Source organism: Salvelinus alpinus, chromosome 3 (assembly GCF_045679555.1).
Source record: "Salvelinus alpinus chromosome 3, SLU_Salpinus.1, whole genome shotgun sequence".
Lineage (NCBI taxonomy): Eukaryota > Metazoa > Chordata > Actinopteri > Salmoniformes > Salmonidae > Salvelinus > Salvelinus alpinus.
Genome location: NC_092088.1, coordinates 2,366,601 through 2,380,276, shown reverse-complemented (window position 1 = coordinate 2,380,276; position 13,676 = coordinate 2,366,601). Strand labels below are relative to the sequence as shown.

Genomic DNA, 13,676 nt, shown 5'->3' with positions numbered 1-13,676 from the left:
ATAGAGTCCGGAGTACACATTATAGAGTCCGGAGTACACATTATAGAGTCCGGAGTACACATTATAGAGTCCGGAGTACACATTATAGAGTCCGGAGTACACATTATAGAGTCCGGAGTACACATTATAGAGTCCGGAGTACACATTATAGAGTCCGGAGTACACATTATAGAGTCCGGAGTACACATTATAGAGTCCGGAGTACACATTATAGAGTCCGGAGTACACATTATAGAGTCCGGAGTACACATTATAGTGTAAGTTATTCTCCAGACTCTGACATTACTCTTCCTAATATTTCCATATTTCTTAAATCAATTCTTCTTATTTCAATGTATATATATATATACACACACACTACCGTTTTTGAAAGAAAAGCACATTTTTTGTCCATTAATATAACATCAAATTGATCATAAATAGTGTAGACATTGATAATGTTGTAAATGACTATTGTAGCTGGAAACGGCTGATTTTTTATGGAATATCTACATAGTCGTACAGAGGCCCATTATCAGCAACCATCACTCCTGTGTTCCAATGGCACGTTGTGTTAGCTAATCCACTTAAAAGGCTAATTGATCATTTAAAAAACATTTTGCAATTATGTTAGCACTGCTGAAAACTGTTGTTCTGATTAAAGAAGCAATAAAACTGGCCTAATTGAGTATCTAGAGCATCAGCAATTGTGGGTTCGATTACAGGCTCAAAATGGCCAGAAACAAATAACTTTCTTCTGAAACTCATCAGTCTATTCTTGTTCTGAGAAATGAAGGCTATTCCATGCGAGAAATTGGCAAGAAACTGAAGATCTGGTACAACGCTGTGTACAACTCCCTTCACAGAACAGCGCAAACTGGCTCTAATCAGATTAGAAAGAGGAGTGGGAGGCCCCGGTGCACAACTGAGCAAGAAGACAAGTACATTAGCGTGTCTAGTTTGAGAAACAGACGCCTCACAAGTTCTCAACTGGCAGCTTCATTAAATAGTACCCACAAAACACCAGTCTCGACATCAACAGTGAAGAGGCGACTCCGGGATGCTGGCCTTCTAGGCAGAGTTCCTCTGTCCAGTGTCTGTGTTCTTTTGCCCGTCTTAATCTTTTATTTTTATTGGCCAGTCTGAGATAAGGCTTTTTCTTTGCAATTCTTTCACCCATTGACTTTTTCCACATTTTGTTACAACCTGAATTTAAAATGGATTCAATGGAGATTTTGTGCCACTGGCCTAGGAGTTAAGAAGTTAAACTTTGTTTAACAAATCACATAATAAGTGTCATGGACTCACTCTGTTTGCAATAATAGTGTTTAACGTGATTTTTGAATGACTACCTCATCTCTGTACCCCACAGATACAATTATCTGTAAGGTCCCTCAGTCGAGTAGTGAATTTCAAACACAGATTCAACCACAAAGACCAGGGAGGTTTTCCAATGCCTCGCAAAGAAGTGCACCTATTGGTAGATTCCTTTTGTAGTGCACTCATTTTGACCAGGACCCATAGAGCTCTAATTTAAAAGTAGTTCACTAAACAGTGAATAGGCGCTATTTGTGCGGCACTCTAAGGACTGGACGGGACGGTCTCCGTATCAGTTGGAAATACCTGTGTTCCGTTTCGTCAACAACGAGATGATGAAATAACTGTTTTTGTTGTTCGTTCTAGGCGGCATATAGACGTTCTTGTTTCTGATGTAAGACTACGTCATCTCATTTCAATGTCCATGAATGCGTAGCCTACGCTACACATAACGTGAATACTTTTAATTCTATCAACATTTCTGTGAGAATAGACCATATCGATTAATTATCAATTGGTATGAAGTTGAAGATATTTATCTTCCGAAAATGATATTATGGCAACCTCTGTAACATTAGTTCACTAACACTCGATAATATGGCAACATTCCCGTCGATATATGAATCGCAGGCAGCATTGGAAACTAAGTCAACATCGTCATCTAATGGCGTATTATAGCTGAACACACATTGGCCCATTGCAATACGTGATTGTATCCGGCTGACGCCAGGGGGCACCATAAATCCACGTAGAAGAAGGAGCCCTTGAAGAAAGAACACGTTTTGCTTCCACACCTCTGTGAAGTGTAGATGTACTGTATGTATATAGAACGTCTTTTGTATTTAAAAGTATTTGTAAGTTATGTAGCTTTTTGTACCACTAAAACAAAAACATCTCACACATCTGTAAAAACAAAAAAAACATTTATTTATTTTATTGAATAGCTGCACAGGATGGACAGTAAACTCCTCTCTGCCACTCCAGCAACGAATACAGTCCACTCTGTAACATACTTTTAAATGGGGGATGTGGGGGTGATCTGATGCCACACATTTCACAGAGCAAGGAGGGGAGTCGTAAACAAGCTAAGATGTATTTTGACCAACAACAGTTGGCTTGATATAATAATACTAACACACACAAAACAAAATCACATTGATTTTCCTTGAAATACTCTTAATAGCTCCATAGAACAATGTATTTATACTTCAAAAGTATTTATTTACAATTCTAAATAAAAATGTATGTGACTTTATAAACGGGATTAAGATTTTAAAAAATGAAATTAAAAAAACTACCTGGGATAAAAAAATTCAGTGATATAAAGAGATAAAATGGTTTCAGTGGCGATGTTCAGAACAGCGACAGTCTAGATGTCATATTAATATAATCTATAGAAAGGGCCTGGTACCTCTAACCCTGGTAACCCTGGTAACCCTGGTACACTCGCAAAGGCTGCCAGCCCACACCATTATGACATCATTGACGTGAACGGTGAGGCCCGTTCTACGGTTTATATTTCTATGTTAGAGACTAGCGGCATCTAACTCCTCAGGGCACCAGAGAAGACATGAGGCTACGTATCTATGGTTACGTTCTCCGCCGACTACATCGTATTCTTTGTTGCATTGTATCAACCAACGGTTGTGTACTACATCACGGACTGCGCAGCCAGCCACCAGTTTGCTATATTACATCAGATTGCTGGTATATAAAGGGCTTTATAAAGTAAATGTTATTGATTGATTGATTGATTGGTTGATATATCAAATGATGTGGTTAGCAGATAAACTGTATGTTAATTAAACACACATCCAGATGTTGTGAGATCTGGCAGGCGTCTACAATGTAGTCAGCCTGGGATCAAATCAAGTCCAATTTGACTTGTCACATGCTTGGTAAACAACAGGTGTAGACTAACAGTGAAATGCTTTCTCAAGGTCCTTTTACAAAAATGCAGAGTTAAAGATAAGATAAAATACACATGATGTAGTCATTATTTCTGAGTGCCCTGTCTGTCTCTCCACCTCAACCTGCCCCCCTCCCTCTCCACCTCAATACCTACCCCCTCCCCCCTTCTCCACTTCAAAACCTGCCCCACTCCCTCTCCACTTCAATCCCTGCCCCCCTCCCTCTCCACTTCAATCCCTGCCCCCCTCCCTCTCCACTTCAAAACCTGCCCCCCTCCCTCTCCACTTCAAAACCAGCCCCCCTCCCTCTCCACTTCAAAACCTGCCCCTCCCTCTCCATTTCAATCCCTGCCCCCCTCCCTCTCCACTTCAAAACCTACCCCCCTCCCTCTCCACTTCAAAACCAGCCCCCCTCCCTCTCCACTTCAAAACCTGCCCCCCTCCCTCTCCACACAGCTGACGCCCAGTGCATTGTTGGGACACAGACAGGAGCGACCTCTGGGTGTGGCCAAACATAGGTGGGTGCATCCTCCGTTGTTCACCGCGCAGTAGTTTTTACCTGGTGGGAAGAGAAAAACAGACATTAGTTACCGCGCAGTAGTTTTTAGCTGGTGGGAAGAGAAAAACAGACATTAGTTACCACGCAGTGTTAATATGGAGCATTCCCACTGTAGCATCCTGTGTAGACTAGCATCCTGCGGTAGACTAGGGTCCTGTGGTAGACTAGGGTCCTGTGGTAGACTAGCATCCTGTGGTAGACTAGCGTCCTGTGGTAGACTAGCATCCTGCGGTAGACTAGCGTCCTGTGGTAGACTAGCGTCCTGCGGTAGACTAGATTCCTGCGGTAGACTAGCGTCCTGCGGTAGACTCGCGTCCTGCGGTAGACTAGGGTCCTGTGGTAGACTAAGGTCCTGTGGTAGACTAGCTCCTGTGGTAGACTAGCGTCCTGTGGTAGACTAACGTCCTGCGGTAGACTAGCGTCCTGTGGTAGACTAGCGTCCTGCGGTAGACTAGCGTCCTGCGGTAGACTAGCGTCCTGCGGTAGACTAGCGTCCTGCGGTAAACTCGCGTCCTGCGGTAGACTAGCGTCCTGCGGTAGACTCGCGCCCTGCGGTAGACTAGGGTCCTGTGGTAGACTAGGGTCCTGTGGTAGACTAACGCCCTGCGGTAGACTCGCGCCCTGCAGTAGACTCGTGCCCTGCGGTAGACTCGCGCCCTGCGGTAGACTCGCGCCCTGCGGTAGACTAGGGTCCTGTGGTAGACTAACACCCTGCGGTAGACTAGGGTCCTGTGGTAGACTAGGGTCCTGTGGTAGACTAGGGTACTGTGGTAGACTAGGGTCCTGTGGTAGACTAACGCCCTGCGGTAGACTCGCGCCCTGAAGTAGACTCGCGCCCTGCAGTAGACTCGCGCCCTGCGGTAGACTAGGGTCCTGTGGTAGACTAACACCCTGCGGTAGACTAGGGTCCTGTGGTAGACTAGGGTCCTGTGGTAGACTAGCGCCCTGCGGTAGACTAGTGTCCTGCGGTAGACTCACGCCCTGCGGTAGACTCGCGCCCTGCGGTAGACTAACGCCCTGCGGTAGACTCGCGCCCTGCGGTAGACTCGCGTCCTGCGGTAGACTCGCGTCCTGCGGTAGACTAACGCCCTGTGGTAGACTAGCGTCCTGCGGTAGACTCGCGTCCTGCAGTAGACTAACGCCCTACGGTAGACTCGCGCCCTGCGGTAGGCTAGCGTCCTGCGGTAGACTAACGCCCTGTGGTAGACTCGCGCCCTGCGGTAGACTAGCGTCCATGGGTAGACTAGCGTCCATGGGTAGACTAGCGTCCTGCGGTAGACTCGCGTCCTGCGGTAGACTCGCGTCCTGCGGTAGACTAGCGTCCTGCGGTAGACCCACGCCCTGCGGTAGACTCGCACCCTGCGGTAGACCTGCGCCCTGCGGTAGACTCGCGCCCTGCGGTAGACTAACACCCTGCGGTAGACTAGGGTCCTGTGGTAGACTAGGGTCCTGTGGTAGACTAGCGCCCTGCGGTAGACTAGCGTCCTGCGGTAGACTCGCGCCCTGCGGTAGACTAACGCCCTGCGGTAGACTCGCGCCCTGCGGTAGACTCGCGCCCTGCGGTAGACTCGCGTCCTGCGGTAGACTAACGCCCTGTGGTAGACTAGCGTCCTGCGGTAGACTCGCGTCCTGCAGTAGACTAACGCCCTACGGTAGACTCGCGCCCTGCGGTAGACTAGCGTCCTGCGGTAGACTAACGCCCTGTGGTAGACTCGCGCCCTGCGGTAGACTCGCGCCCTGAGGTAGACTCGCGTCCTGCGGTAGACTCGCGCCCTGCAGTAGACTCGTGCCCTGCGGTAGACTCGTGCCCTGCGGTAGACTCGCGCCCTGCGGTAGACTAGGGTCCTGTGGTAGACTAACACCCTGCGGTAGACTAGGGTCCTGTGGTAGACTAGGGTCCTGTGGTAGACTAGGGTACTGTGGTAGACTAGGGTCCTGTGGTAGACTAACGCCCTGCGGTAGACTCGCGCCCTGAAGTAGACTTGCGCCCTGCAGTAGACTCGCGCCCTGCGGTAGACTAGGGTCCTGTGGTAGACTAACACCCTGCGGTAGACTAGGGTCCTGTGGTAGACTAGCGCCCTGCGGTAGACTAGCGTCCTGCGGTAGACTCGCGCCCTGCGGTAGACTCGCGCCCTGCGGTAGACTAACGCCCTGCGGTAGACTCGCGCCCTGCGGTAGACTCGCGCCCTGCGGTAGACTAGCGTCCTGCGGTAGACTCACGCCCTGCGGTAGACTAACGCCCTGCGGTAGACTCGCGCCCTGCGGTAGACTCGCGCCCTGCGGTAGACTCGCGTCCTGCGGTAGACTAACGCCCTGTGGTAGACTAGCGTCCTGCGGTAGACTTGCGTCCTGCAGTAGACTAACGCCCTACGGTAGACTCGCGCCCTGCGGTAGACTAGCGTCCTGCGGTAGACTAACGCCCTGTGGTAGACTCGCGCCCTGCGGTAGACTCGCGCCCTGCGGTAGACTCGCGCCCTGCGGTAGACTCGCGTCCTGCGGTAGACTAACGCCCTGTGGTAGACTAGCGTCCTGCGGTAGACTCGCGTCCTGCAGTAGACTAACGCCCTACGGTAGACTCGCGCCCTGCGGTAGACTAGCGTCCTGCGCTAGACTAACGCCCTGTGGTAGACTCGCGCCCTGAGGTAGACTAGCGTCCATGGGTAGACTAGCGTCCATGGGTAGACTAGCGTCCATGGGTAGACTAGCGTCCTGCGGTAGACTTGCGTCCTGCGGTAGACTCGTGTCCTGCGGTAGACTAGCGTCCTGTGATCTACTAAATGCTCTTAATCTATGAGCCTGAGATCGATTGCTCTGGTCTCCACCCAAGTTCCCGGGGAAATCGCGGTCTTTCCTTATTGCACTAAAAGTTCTCCTTGAGGAAACAATACCGTATCACTCTCGTGATTATTTCCCCCCTTTTTCAGGGGCGTAACATTTTTGGACCTGCGGTTGACTAGCGTCCTGGGGTAGACTAGCGTCCTGTCCAGGGGTTGTAAAAGCCGCCTCACGCAGAAACAACTTCCCGTCACATGGGCTGTTCTGGTTCAGACAGAGAAGGCCCACTGGACACAGACGTCAGTTCACTAACAAGAATTTAAAGTGAAATCAACAGAAATATAACCAGCCCATCGGTGGAAAAGTTGGGTGGAGAAAAAAAATACAAATTCCAGAAATTCCTTTACGTTGATGACTTTTGTCAAATCCAATCAGTTCTCCACGTTGATTCAACGTTTGTGCCCAGCGGGTGCTCACTTCCTGACGCAGACCAGGAAACGAACGCTAACTGAGGACAACAGCAGATGTTTAGGATCTACAGTCCCTGGTTCCTTATGTAATACTATTTAGCTTGTATCCACCCCTCCCTTCACACAGAAACATGTCGTCTCCCCTAGTAGCCCTTCTCTCCTTCTCTCTATGGTACCATAGGGAGATAGTAATGGGTTATATAGTTATACTGCTGACAGTGGTACCATAGGGAGATAGTAATGGGTTATATAGATCTACTGCTGACAGTGGTACCATAGGGAGATAGTAATGGGTTATATAGTTATACTGCTGACAGTGGTACCATAGGGAGATAGTAATGGGTTATATAGATATACTGCTGACAGTGGTACCATAGGGAGATAGTAATGGGTTATATAGCTATACTGCTGACAGTGGTACCATAGGGAGATAGTAATGGGTTATATAGTTATATAGTTGACAGTGGTACCATAGGGAGATAGTAATGGGTTATATAGATCTACAGCTGACAGTGGTACCATAGGGAGATAGTAATGGGTTATATAGATATACTGCTGACAGTGGTACCATAGGGAGATAGTAATGGGTTATATAGTTCTACTGCTGACAGTGGTACCATAGGGAGATAGTAATGGGTTATATAGAATTTCTGCTGACAGTGGTACCATAGGGAGATAGTAATGGGTTATATAGTTATACTGCTGACAGTGGTACCATAGGGAGATAGTAATGGGTTATATAGTTATATAGTTGACAGTGGTACCATAGGGAGATAGTAATGGGTTATATAGTTATATAGTTGGCAGTGGTACCATAGGGAGATAGTAATGGGTTATATAGTTATACAGCTGACAGTGGTACCATAGGGAGATAGTAATGGGTTATATAGATCTACTGCTGACAGTGGTACCATAGGGAGATAGTAATGGGTTATATAGTTCTACTAATGACAGTGGTACCATAGGGAGATAGTAATGGGTTATATAGTTATAATGCTGACAGTGGTACCATAGGGAGATAGTAATGGGTTATATAGATCTACTGCTGACAGTGGTACCATAGGGAGATAGTAATGGGTTATATAGATCTACTGCTGACAGTGGTACCATAGCAAGATAGTAATGGGTTATATAGTTATATAGTTGACAGTGGTACCATAGGGAGATAGTAATGGGTTATATAGTTATATAGTTGACAGTGGTACCATAGGGAGATAGTAATGGGTTATATAGATCTACAGCTGACAGTGGTACCATAGGGAGATAGTAATGGGTTATATAGATATACTGCTGACAGTGGTACCATAGGGAGATAGTAATGGGTTATATAGTTCTACTGCGGACAGTGGTACCATAGCAAGATAGTAATGGGTTATATAGTTATATAGTTAACAGTGGTACCATAGGGAGATAGTAATGGGTTATATAGTTATATAGTTGACAGTGGTACCATATGGAGATAGTAATGGGTTATATAGTTATATAGTTGACAGTGGTACCATAGGGAGATAGTAATGGGTTATATAGATCTACTGCTGACAGTGGTACCATAGGGAGATAGTAATGGGTTATATAGTTATATAGTTGACAGTGGTACCATAGGGAGATAGTAATGGGTTATATAGATCTACAGCTGACAGTGGTACCATAGGGAGATAGTAATGGGTTATACAGATCTACAGCTGACAGTGGTACCATAGGGAGATAGTAATGGGTTATATAGTTATACTGCTGACAGTGGTACCATAGGGAGATAGTAATGGGTTATATAGATCTACTGCTGACAGTGGTACCATAGGGAGATAGTAATGGGTTATATAGATCTACTGCTGACAGTGGTACCATAGGGAGATAGTAATGGGTTATATAGATCTACTGCTGACAGTGGTACCATAGGGAGATAGTAATGGGTTATATAGTTATACTGCGGACAGTGGTACCATAGCGAGATAGTAATGGGTTATATAGTTATATAGTTGACAGTGGTACCATAGGGAGATAGTAATGGGTTATATAGTTATATAGTTGACAGTGGTACCATAGGGAGATAGTAATGGGTTATATAGTTATATAGTTGACAGTGGTACCATAGGGAGATAGTAATGGGTTATATAGTTATATAGTTGACAGTGGTACCATAGGGAGATAGTAATGGGTTATATAGTTATACTGCTGACAGTGGTACCATAGGGAGATAGTAATGGGTTATATAGATCTACAGCTGACAGTGGTACCATAGGGAGATAGTAATGGGTTATATAGTTATACTGCTGACAGTGGTACCATAGGGAGATAGTAATGGGTTATATAGATCTACTGCTGACAGTGGTACCATAGGGAGATAGTAATGGGTTATATATTTATACTGCTGACAGTGGTACCATAGGGAGATAGTAATGGGTTATATAGATCTACTGCTGACAGTGGTACCATAGGGAGATAGTAATGGATTATATAGTTCTACTGCTGACAGTGGTACCATAGGGAGATAGTAATGGGTTATATAGTTCTACTGCTGACAGTGGTACCATAGGGAGATAGTAATGGGTTATATAGTTCTACTGCTGACAGTGGTACCATAGGGAGATAGTAATGGGTTATATAGTTCTACTGCTGACAGTGGTACCATAGGGAGATAGTAATGGGTTATATAGTTCTACTGCTGACAGTGGTACCATAGGGAGATAGTAATGGGTTATATAGATCTACTGCTGACAGTGGTACCATAGGGAGATAGTAATGGGTTATATAGTTCTACTGCTGACAGTGGTACCATAGGGAGATAGTAATGGGTTATATAGTTCTACTGCTGACAGTGGTACCATAGGGAGATAGTAATGGGTTATATAGATCTACTGCTGACAGTGGTACCATAGGGAGATAGTAATGGGTTATATAGTTCTACTGCTGACAGTGGTACCATAGCGAGATAGTAATGGGTTATATAGTTCTACTGCTGACAGTGGTACCATAGGGAGATAGTAACGGGTTATATAGTTCTACTGCTGACAGTGGTACCATAGGGAGATAGTAATGGGTTATATAGATCTACTGCTGACAGTGGTACCATAGGGAGATAGTAATGGGTTATATAGATCAACTGCTGACAGTGGTACCATAGGGAGATAGTAATGGGTTATATAGATCTACTGCTGACAGTGGTACCATAGGGAGATAGTAATGGGTTATATAGTTCTACTGCTGACAGTGGTACCATAGGGAGATAGTAATGGGTTATATAGTTCTACTGCGGACAGTGGTACCATAGCGAGATAGTAATCCGTTATATAGTTATATAGTTGACAGTGGTACCATAGGGAGATAGTAATGGGTTATATAGTTATATAGTTGACAGTGGTACCATAGGGAGATAGTAATGGGTTATATAGTTATATAGTTGACAGTGGTACCATAGGGAGATAGTAATGGGTTATATAGTTATACTGCTGACAGTGGAACCATAGGGAGATAGTAACGGGTTATATAGTTCTACTGCTGACAGTGGTACCATAGGGAGATAGTAATGGGTTATATAGATCTACTGCTGACAGTGGTACCATAGGGAGATAGTAATGGGTTATATAGTTCTACTGCTGACAGTGGTACCATAGGGAGATAGTAATGGGTTATATAGTTCTACTGCTGACAGTGGAACCATAGGGAGATAGTAATGGGTTATATAGTTCTACTGCTGACAGTGGTACCATAGGGAGATAGTAATGGGTTATATAGATCTACTGCTGACAGTGGTACCATAGCGAGATAGTAATGGGTTATATAGTTCTACTGCTGACAGTGGTACCATAGGGAGATAGTAACGGGTTATATATTTCTACTGCTGACAGTGGTACCATAGCGTGATAGTAATGGGTTATATAGTTCTACTGCTGACAGTGGTACCATAGGGAGATAGTAATTGGTTATATAGTTCTACTGCTGACAGTGGTACCATAGGAAGATAGTAATGGGTTATATAGTTATATAGTTGACAGTGGTACCATAGGGAGATAGTAATGGGTTATATAGTTATACAGCTGACAATGGTACTATAGGGAGATAGTAATGGGTTATATAGTTATACTGCTGACAGTGGTACCATAGGGAGATAGTAATGGGTTATACAGATCTACAGCTGACAGTGGTACCATAGGGAGATAGTAATGGGTTATATAGTTATACTGCTGACAGTGGTACCATAGGGAGATAGTAATGGGTTATATAGATCTATTGCTGACAGTGGTACCATAGGGAGATAGTAATGGGTTATATAGATCTACTGCTGACAGTGGTGCCATAGGGAGATAGTAATGGGTTATATAGATCTACTGCTGACAGTGGTACCATAGGGAGATAGTCATGGGTTATATAGATATACTGCTGACAGTGGTACCATAGGGAGATAGTAATGGGTTATATAGATCTATTGCTGACAGTGGTACCATAGGGAGATAGTAATGGGTTATATAGTTCTACAGCTGACAGTGGTACCATGGGGAGATAGTAATGGGTTATATAGATCTACTGCTGACAGTGGTACCATAGGGAGATAGTAATGGGTTATATAGTTCTACTGCTGACAGTGGTACCATAGGGAGATAGTAATGGGTTATATAGTTCTACTGCTGACAGTGGTACCATAGGGAGATAGTAATGGGTTATATAGTTATATAGTTGACAGTGGTACCATAGGGAGATAGTAATGGGTTATATAGTTCTACTGCTGACAGTGGTACCATAGGGAGATAGTAATGGGTTATATAGTTATACTGCTGACAGTGGTACCATAGGGAGATAGTAATGGGTTATATAGAACTACTGCTGACAGTGGTACCATAGGGAGATAGTAATGTGTTATATAGATCTACTGCTGACAGTGGTACCATAGGGAGATAGTAAAGGGTTATATAGTTCTACTGCTGACAGTGGTACCATAGGGAGATAGTAATGGGTTATATAGATCTACTGCTGACAGTGGTACCATAGGGAGATATTAATGGGTTATATAGTTCTACTGCTGACAGTGGTACCATAGGGAGATAGTAATGGGTTATATAGATCTACTGCTGACAGTGGTACCATAGGGAGATAGTAATGGGTTATATAGTTATATAGTTGACAGTGGTACCACAGGGAGATAGTAATGGGTTATATAGATCTACTGCTGACAGTGGTACCATAGGGAGATAGTATGGGGTTTTATAGTTCTACTGCTGACAGTGGTACCATAGGGAGATAGTAATGAGTTATATAGTTCTACTGCGGACAGTGGTACCATAGCGAGATAGTAATGGGTTATATAGTTATATAGTTGACAGTGGTACCATAGGGAGATAGTAATGGGTTATATAGTTATATAGTTGACAGTGGTACCATAGGGAGATAGTAATGGGTTATATAGTTATACTGCTGGCAGTGGTACCATAGGGAGATAGTAATGGGTTATATAGATCTACTGCTGACAGTGGTACCATAGGGAGATAGAAATGGGTTATATAGTTCTACTGCTGACAGTGGTACCATAGGGAGATAGTAATGGGTTATATAGTTCTACTGCTGACAGTGGTACCATAGGGAGATAGTAATGGGTTATATAGTTCTACTGCTGACAGTGGTACCATAGGGAGATAGTAATGGGTTATATAGTTCTACTGCTGACAGTGGTACCATAGGGAGATAGTAATGGGTTATATAGATCTACTGCTGACAGTGGTACCATAGGGAGATAGTAATGGGTTATATAGTTCTACTGCTGACAGTGGTACCATAGGGAGATAGTAATGGGTTATATAGTTCTACTGCTGACAGTGGTACCATAGGGAGATAGTAATGGGTTATATAGATCTACTGCTGACAGTGGTACCATAGGGAGATAGTAATGGGTTATATAGTTCTACTGCTGACAGTGGTACCATAGCGAGATAGTAATGGGTTATATAGTTCTACTGCTGACAGTGGTACCATAGGGAGATAGTAACGGGTTATATAGTTCTACTGCTGACAGTGGTACCATAGGGAGATAGTAATGGGTTATATAGATCTACTGCTGACAGTGGTACCATAGGGAGATAGTAATGGGTTATATAGATCAACTGCTGACAGTGGTACCATAGGGAGATAGTAATGGGTTATATAGATCTACTGCTGACAGTGGTACCATAGGGAGATAGTAATGGGTTATATAGTTCTACTGCTGACAGTGGTACCATAGGGAGATAGTAATGGGTTATATAGTTCTACTGCGGACAGTGGTACCATAGCGAGATAGTAATCCGTTATATAGTTATATAGTTGACAGTGGTACCATAGGGAGATAGTAATGGGTTATATAGTTATATAGTTGACAGTGGTACCATAGGGAGATAGTAATGGGTTATATAGTTATATAGTTGACAGTGGTACCATAGGGAGATAGTAATGGGTTATATAGTTATACTGCTGACAGTGGAACCATAGGGAGATAGTAACGGGTTATATAGTTCTACTGCTGACAGTGGTACCATAGGGAGATAGTAATGGGTTATATAGATCTACTGCTGACAGTGGTACCATAGGGAGATAGTAATGGGTTATATAGTTCTACTGCTGACAGTGGTACCATAGGGAGATAGTAATGGGTTATATAGTTCTACTGCTGACAGTGGAACCATAGGGAGATAGTAATGGGTT

At 44.6% G+C, this 13,676-nt stretch overlaps 1 protein-coding gene across 2 annotated transcripts in view; it reads right to left on the bottom strand.

The window, feature by feature from the left end:
* Positions 1-3,602: 3,602 nt before the first annotated feature.
* Positions 3,603-13,676, bottom strand: part of nid1a (nidogen 1a) — a 98,697-nt gene continuing 88,623 nt past the window's right edge. For both annotated transcript variants that reach the window (XM_071391266.1, XM_071391267.1), the window contains one exon: positions 3,603-3,765. In XM_071391266.1, coding sequence (XP_071247367.1) covers positions 3,632-3,765 — 134 coding nt within the window. In that variant the 3' untranslated portion in view covers positions 3,603-3,631. The remainder of the gene's footprint in view (positions 3,766-13,676) is intronic.